Source organism: Mus pahari, chromosome 2 (assembly GCF_900095145.1).
Source record: "Mus pahari chromosome 2, PAHARI_EIJ_v1.1, whole genome shotgun sequence".
In the NCBI taxonomy this organism is placed as follows: domain Eukaryota; kingdom Metazoa; phylum Chordata; class Mammalia; order Rodentia; family Muridae; genus Mus; species Mus pahari.
This window is the reverse complement of record NC_034591.1, coordinates 19,491,856-19,500,118: the sequence shown is the minus strand read 5'-3', so window position 1 is coordinate 19,500,118 and position 8,263 is coordinate 19,491,856. Positions and strand designations below refer to the sequence as shown.

The following is an 8,263-nucleotide window of genomic DNA, read 5'->3' as shown; positions in this document are numbered from 1 at the left end:
CTTCCGACTATGTAGACCCTGTCACATGTGGCCAGCATCAGTGGCCAAACGGTGCCGTAGCTCTGCTCTCAGAAGTTAACTACTTAAGACTGTTCACCCGCTGGACTATAAAGTTCTTACAGGAAACTTTTTTTTTTTTTTTTTTTTAATGTTTTTTTTTTTTTTTTTTTTTTTTGTCACCCTCACAATTCTACTTTGCAGCACACAGTAAGCCTGCAATGAATGGTGACTCTTTGCTAGCCCCATTGTGTTCAGAATGTCTCTCAGGAAACAGTCCAGGTGTCCCAGAAGTCCCACCTCCCTCTCATTTAGGGAATTTCAGCATCTGCTGCTGACACATGTAAAACCACTCACAGCAGCTACGAGTCTTTGTAGCACTGACACATGTAAAACCGCTCACAGCAGCTATGAGCCTTTGTAGCGCTGACACATGTAAAACCACTCACAGCAGCTACGAGTCTTTGTAGTACTTTATGAGTGTTGCTTAGTGCTCTCTTAATCTGCCAGGCACTGAGCATCCATACTGCCTGTTAGATTTCAGTTTGCACTCCTAGCTCAGTGTAGGGAATACATGTATGCCCTTCCTTTAATACACTGAACTGAACCTGAGGTCTTTGGGTGGGATTTTACAAGATTTTGTAGTAAATGTTGCAAGTTCACTTGCCACTGGAAGCTTTCCTTCTTCATGTCATTTTGTCTCTTTTTTCCATAGGTGTGTATTGTTGTGCACATATAAATGCATTTGTGTGTGTATGTGTGTATGTACATTTGCATGTGTGTGTATAGTCATTTATGTGTATGTGTACATTTGCATGTGTATATATGTGTGTGTAATTATGTATGTGCTTATGCACATTTGTACGTGTGGGTTTATATGCACATTTGCATGTGTGTGGTCATGTATGTGCTTGTTTGGTGTGTATGTGTGTATGTGTAGTCGTGTGTGTGGTGTGTATGTGTTGTGTGCTTGTGTGCATATGTGTATGTGCACATTTACATGTATGTGTTTATATGCACATTTGCATGTGTGGTCTTGAGGGTGTATGTGTAGTCATGTATGTGTGCATGTGTGTGTGTGGTGTATATGTATATGCATCTGGTGTGTGGGGATGTACACTTACACATGCATGCATGCATGTAGAGGCCCAGGATTAACATTGGGAGCCATCCTCCATTACTTGTTCCCTTTACTCTTTGAGGCAAGGTCTCTCAATCAAACTCAGAGTTTGGCAATATGCCTAAGTAAGCCAGCCAGTTTATTCTGGGGATCCCTTGTCTCCGCCTTCTAAGGCTGGAATTACAAGTGAGCCACCACACTGAGCAGTGTTTGTGAGGATCCAGACCCCAAGTACTTTAACCACGGAGCTGTTTCCCCCGCCCCTCTGTTTCGTTTGTAACCTTCGGTTCTTTGTTTCAGGAATGCTCACGATTACAGATTTCATAAACATCCTACACAGATACTATAAATCACCCATGGTAAGTGGCATGGCCCTCACTGTGCGTGGGTGTGGTCAGGATGGGATGGGATTTCCCAGTGTGTATGATACATAGGGAAGTTCAGCATAAGACTTCCAGCACAAGTAACAGTGAGCCCAGCCTCACGTCGTCTTTTGAAGCTTGGAGAAGGCACCAGTTTAAGAATGAGTGATGACTGCTTTCGGAGTTACCCTTCTGCGTTTACGGCCCTGATGTGTGTAAGCTCCCGCTGCTTGATGGCTAGCAGCTTGGTGTGTGCAGTGCTATCTCCTGGGATAGGACCAGGGTGGTGCTGCCTCCTCCCCCCCACCCCACCCCACCCCCCACCCCGCTTCCTCTCAGTGCCTGGCCTGGGGGCCTCACTCTGAAGATAAAGTGGCCACAGGGCTTCATTTTTGCAGGCCTCTTGTTCTGAGTAGCGTTTGATAGTCTCTCTTCACTCATCCAGGGTTTATTTATTTTATTTATTTCAGTTCTGGGGGAAAACTCAGGGCATTGGGCTTGCTAGGCAGTTCTCCACCATTGAGCTATAAGTCCCAGCCCCTCCTTGGTGGTTTTATAGCTACTATAAGGAAACTAGGAAAGAGGACGTACAATTCGAAATTGAAGAAGTTCAGTTCTGACTCTTCCCTGCTAATAAAAAGACTGTTCTGAATGCCATCGGTGGCAAACACCCTGGTACCTAGCCCAGATGGTCTAGAAGGGCAGTTTGAACTGAAACCCAGTCTCCCCTGGATTAAGCACAGCTTAGCTTTGGTTTTGTCTACTGTGATGGGGATGTCACTAGTCTACTGGTATTATTCTGTGGAGCATCTGAAAGGCAGAAGTAGCTCCCGTGTGTTTGTAAGTGGTTGTCATTTGCCCGCTGATAGGCATTGTTAACAGGGAGGCAGGGCATCGGTGGAGCGCCCTGAATGAACACAGCAAAATGTTTTTACTCAGACTGAGATGGCCACAACATGGACGGATTCTTACGGTCATGTTTGTCACACGTCATCTGATCAAACTGTTGTCGGGTGGTATATGCCTGTAATTCCCAAATAAAATACAAAAGTGAGTTTCTTCATGAGGAAAACTCCAGAAGGAAGATCTTTATATGTAGGACAGAAAAGTAGAAAGTGGCCTGAAAAGGGAGAAGGACAGTGGAGAGGGGGCGGGACCTCGGGGTAAGAGTGGGGAGTCAGATGGTAGAGGCCTGTGTGTGCCATCAGAACAAGAGGAAGGGCTGCTTGCTTTTGGGAGGAAGGGTGATAGCTGGGGTTGGGGCGGGTGCGGGAAGCACATGAAAGGGTGACTAAGATGACGTATATGATGCATGCATACAGAACAAGAAGGGCCACCTAAAACCCGCTACTTTCATCTGTTTACTAAAAAAAAATTTAACTAAAAAATATTTTACTTAGAGAAAAATTAAGTAAGCTTTAGCAGACTTCAAATATTCTGTGTTATATATGTTATAAAGGACAGCAGATACCATATAGAAAATCTCTGTGGTCATTTAGTAAATAAAAAAAATTGGGGGAAAATGAATGAAATGTAAGTACATAAACAGGCTAACGCTGTTTTTTAGTACTTGGAAATATGTTCTCCTTGTATCCCCTAATTTTCTAATTACAAACAAATGACAGGATCAGAGCTGTTTGCCCATGTGAATGGTAACACATGCAGATACGGATTTTTCTTATTTGCAGGTACAGATTTATGAATTGGAAGAACATAAGATTGAAACGTGGAGGGGTAAGCTCTGCCAGGTCTTGTACTCTTCAGTACACAGTGAAGATGCTCTGTGAAAGCGTGGGTTACTGTCTCAGATCATTTGCTGTACTGAATTACAACCTATCGGCTACAGCGCTCTGCTTCCTGCTTCTCCATTTTGAGGAATGTCCATACTGATGTCCACACTGTCACTCTGTGATAGACTGTGTTGATAGCCACATGTGTGTGGCCTTAACACTAGGCCTGGAGCTGTAGACCTTAGTGAGCTGAGCATAGAGCATCTCCCTCAGATGTTTGTCCCTGTGGCCCAGGTGTGGGGCAGAGTGAGCTGTCTGATTAGATTAAGCTGAATTCTTCTTCTACCAATAGAACAAAACTGGGACAAGAAAGGTTCTAACTGAACAGTTCAGGAATTCTTGGGCTAGGGCGACAGCATGGGGACTAAAGTGCAGGCTGTGTAAGCTGGGAACCGGAGCTCAGTCCCAGAATCCTTGTATAGAAGCCAAGCATGGCACCTTGGGGTGCACTCAGTCCCCACAGTGGAGATGCTATGACAGGTGAGTCGCAGGGGACTCACTGGCTAGCCAGCCTGACTGAATTGACAAGGTCAGAGCTGATAGACTGTCTGAAAAAACCATGGTGGAGAGCGTTTGAGGTATTCTCTGGCACACACACACACAGTACACTGGCACACACAAGAGAACTGTTTGCCAGAATTTATCCTTTGCAGTCATGCAATTTTTGCCTACAGAGGGGTCAGGTTTTACACTCTGGTTCCATGATGGGAAAGTTGCCATCTCAAAGACTCATAGTGGGCACGGCAGAACATGGGATACGGTCAGAGGACTCCCATTGCTCCAGGAAAGCTGAGTAGAAAGGGAGGGCCCAACCACAGGAGACTTCATAGCTAGGCATTAGGAGTCTGGTTTTGCTCTTCCCATCATGTGCTTGGCAGGATGCCCCATCTTCAAGATAACAGAAATCTAACCTCAACTGGAGTGCTCCGGGCCTCTGCATGTCCTTTTAATTTCACATGAGTTTGAAAGCTTGGCAAGGAATATTTTATTGAGCATGGCTTTATCAAGGCCGACTGATTGAATTAAGTCAGCATGTCATCCAGATGACCTGTCAGTAAGTAACATGATGATCCAGTTATGCTGCGTGCATTCCATTGACTGTAGCGCAGGTATACTTACATTTCCACCTACAGGGTACTTGAAGATGAGACAGTATTGACGATGTTCTCAAGACACTGTCTGCACACAGACCTCAGCAAACCAAATTAAGTACAGTTGATTTCTTTACAAAGAAAACATGCATATGCTAGCAAGAATCCCAACATACTGGGGTTTAAGCATCAGTTTAGTGAAATTCAACAAGATTGTTTGAAGAGCATTGGTTAGAGTGATGCTGGTTCCCAGATTATGAAAATCTGTTCTAAGGGATTCTGTACATGTTCATTTCTGGATAGTAATGTGACCTTGATGGGGCCAAGTAGCCTCCGCTGCCATTGCTCTGCATCAGAGCCTTTCCTACAATTAAAGTGTCCTGAAAACAGTTGAGGCCACATTAAATAACCATGACTGTAACAGTAGTTTGGGGTAAATTAAATTATCTTTTATTTGGGTTTCTGGTTTGTCTCGTTCTTTCCTGTCAGCCGAGAATATTTGAATGTAAAGTAGCATTACACACAATAGGTCTGTAACTGACTGTGTTTTCCTTCTACAAATGCAGAGTTGTACTTACAAGAAACCTTCAAGCCTTTGGTGAATATCTCTCCAGATGCGAGGTAAACGGGAAGCCTCTCCTCCCTCATTTGAAAACACTCTCAGCAGTTTAGATATTGCATTGCCATGATGGATGAGTGGAAGTAGACAGACATATCTCCCAGTCTAGTTAAGGCCAGCGTCTTTAATCCAAATAGTATGCCACAAGTTGAAAGATGTTGGAAATCCTAGCAAAAGCAGACACATCGATGACTCACAGTTGGAGTCCTACACCTTGGGGAAGGCTGATGTAAGAGGATTGCAAGTTTTAAGACCAACCTGGGCTATATACCTAGCAAGCATAAGACGAGCCTGCACAGCTTAGCAAGACCTGAGACAGGGAGGGGAGTAGAGTGAAGGGTGGAACAACCATGTGGATCCAAGTGACTGGCTATGAGGTTAATCATCCAGGTCAGCTTTGAACACCCAGCTCACCTGTGGCAGCATCAGTGGAGGGATCTTAGTATCGTTATTGATCCTCAGGGCTTCACTCCTGACTCCAGCATTCAGTGGAAGTGGCTGGATTCTGGGATGAACAGTGAAACACTACCACAGTGATTTCAGTCCAGACCAGAGGCAGCCTTGAAGGAGCTGGGAGGGCAAGGCAGGACTCGGGCACAGCCTGGGGGTGGGGCACATGCTGGGCACGGCCTCTGGCTATCAGCACAAGATGGAGTAGGAGACACTTTAAGCCCAAGAGCTCTAGAGAGAGAAGATACTTGGTTCTGTTGCCCCATTTCCAGATGGATGGGGAAGGTGCACCCATTAGGCTTCTTGGCAGTGGTGGCAGAAGGTGACACAGAAGGGCAGCTCCCACGGTGGACTGGCAGGGCAGACAGGCACCCCGGGAGTCTGGCACCAGGCCTCAGTACTGAGGTCACTGCTGGCCTTCCCGAAGGCTTGCGGCTTGCCTCCTTTTAAACAAATCCCTGGACGCACTGTTAAAACCCTGCCATACTAGAAATCCATGTTTCCTTCTTGAATCTGAGATATGCCAGCAGGGGAGTGGAGAGCTCCCTCGTAAAGCTTTGCTGTGACTATTCTAAACGAATGAACCTCTTGTTATGGTGATACAAACGCAGTGAGAATACTGTAAAGCTGGGGTGGTCCAAAGGTTTTCTGGTTTTTCTTGAAAGCCTCCTAATGACTCTAATGGCTTTTCCCGCAGCCTCTTCGATGCTGTATACTCGTTGATCAAAAATAAAATCCACAGATTGCCAGTTATTGACCCTATCAGTGGGAATGCACTTTATATACTTACCCACAAAAGAATCCTCAAGTTCCTCCAGCTTTTTGTAAGTAGTCCCTAAAGATGCAGTTGCATTGACTGTTAAGTAAACGGGCTCCTGTTGCTCTCAGTAGAAGAAACCGTTAGTTCCAAGGTCTCCGTTTCGCAACAGTTCAGTTTCTCAACTCACTACTGTGTGCACTGTGTGTTCTCCAAGCTGAGAGCAACTCAAATGCTTTCAGTCCTAAATCTTTTAGTCCTCCTAGTATTAAAATAATAAAACGCCCTCTGAGGATGGACGATGTGTCAGGGGGAGCTTAAGCAGTTTGTACCGCAGTCTTGCTGAGGCCTACGCATGTATGGAGGGAGCTAGGCTTTAGGGCCGAAGTTGCTTGTGGTGTGTTTGTTGAGGTCATGGTTTTAGAAACAGGAGCAGACAAACACCATCCCTGGGGTTACCTCATTCTCAACTGCAGTGGCCAGAGACTCCCAAGGCAGAACAGATGTGAGCAAGAGATACACCATAGTGGACTTCTGTGGTTTGTATTCCTGTGACCGGCAGTATTAGAGGAGGCTCCAGGGAGCAGGAATGTGCTGGCAGGTTTTCATCTACACCTCCAACACCTGTGTGAGTACGGAGGTGACATCATCAGCCAGGAGGAGCAGCAGAGGTGTTGATGGTTCAGAAAGGCCATTTGAAGTGATCTTTCTAAAGGAAACACTTGAAAGCTTCTTCCAAGGGGCTTTTCCAGGATCCTGTCTGCAGCTTCCCATCAGGAACCAACTAAGCATACAAGTCTACAGGCGGGCCCAAGCTGATCTTCTGGAGGCAGCCTTACAGAGCCAGGGGTTTACAGAGGTGTCAAGGGTTTAGCGATTGAGACATGTGTTGGTGGTCCAACTGATCACATAGTTTAACAGAGCATCCAGAGACAAATCGAATTTCCTGATTAAATTGGGAGAAGAATAATTTGCTGAAATGCCCATGTGGCATTTACTAGGCGACCAAAGAAGAGCGAGCAAGGGATATTGTTTGTCAGTTGGTAATGGGGAGTGTGGGAGCCTTCCTTATTGAGACATCACAGGAACCAAGGGTTTGGGCAGAAGGGCAGGTGCTCGAGGCCCATGGTTGCTAGGCTGGTACCAGGCTCAGCCCCTGGAGCCCATGTGTGACAGCTGGCTACTGGCAGGCACTATGCTGGGAGTTTTGCATGAGGTGTCCTTACGCGGCCCAGTCCACTGGTGCTGTTAGTGCTCCTCATGGTGCCACTCATCTAGTCTGAAGAGAAGGAAGTTGCCTTAATTTGGGCAAATATGGCAGGTAGAACCTTGAAGCCAAAATATTCAGCCAGGAGCTCTCAGATAGAGAAATACAGAAACGCCATGGCCTGATGTTTACTGGTTACCAGGATCACTCTGGGGAAGGGTAGCGATGCCCTCCCCGGCATGCTAAGGTCAGCCGTGAGGTAGGAATTTCTGTGTTGAGATAATTAGGTGACCTAATAGGTCTTTCTCTCTCTCTTTTTTTTTTTTCTCTAAATTTCTAGGAGTCTCATGATTTGAATATTGATGAACTCTTTGACTTGAACATTTTGTTTCTTCTAATTGTTCATCTTTTCCTGATAATTATAAGGTACACCAGGAAGATGGCATCAACTCTGCCCTTTATAAAAGGTGGATCTTTGAAACCATAGACATTTTTCTGTTGTAGTCCAGCCTGGTCCTAGACTTTCTTCTTCAGTTTACCCCTCCTCCTCTGAGATAGTAAGAAAAGGGAAGTTCATTTTCAAAGGTCTGTCTGCTTTGTTCAGCTGGCTTATTCTTTGTTAATAGTGAGAAATCGGGTTCATCTGGGAAGCGTGTGATCACTGGAGGTGGGAACAAGGAACAGCTTAGTCATAGCCAGTCAGGCCCAGGATCTGCAAACACACGGGGCTTCCTGTCACTTCAGATCCCAGGGCTGAATAGAAATCACCTAAGAGGGCTGGTGAGATGGCTCAGTGGGTAAGAGCACCCGACTGCTCTTCCGAAGGTCCAGAGTTCAAATCCCAGCAACCACATGGTGGCTCATAACCAT

The 8,263-nt window shown here is 45.8% G+C and overlaps 1 protein-coding gene across 6 annotated transcripts in view; it reads left to right on the top strand.

Moving 5' to 3' along the window:
• Window positions 1-8,263, top strand: part of Prkag2 (protein kinase AMP-activated non-catalytic subunit gamma 2) — a 233,965-nt gene that overhangs the window by 216,947 nt on the left and 8,755 nt on the right. For all 6 annotated transcript variants that reach the window (XM_021189582.2, XM_021189566.1, XM_029535341.1 and 3 more), the window contains 4 exons: window positions 1,418-1,476; window positions 3,168-3,213; window positions 4,927-4,981; window positions 6,127-6,253. In XM_021189582.2, coding sequence (XP_021045241.1) covers window positions 1,418-1,476; window positions 3,168-3,213; window positions 4,927-4,981; window positions 6,127-6,253 — 287 coding nt within the window. The remainder of the gene's footprint in view (window positions 1-1,417; window positions 1,477-3,167; window positions 3,214-4,926; window positions 4,982-6,126; window positions 6,254-8,263) is intronic.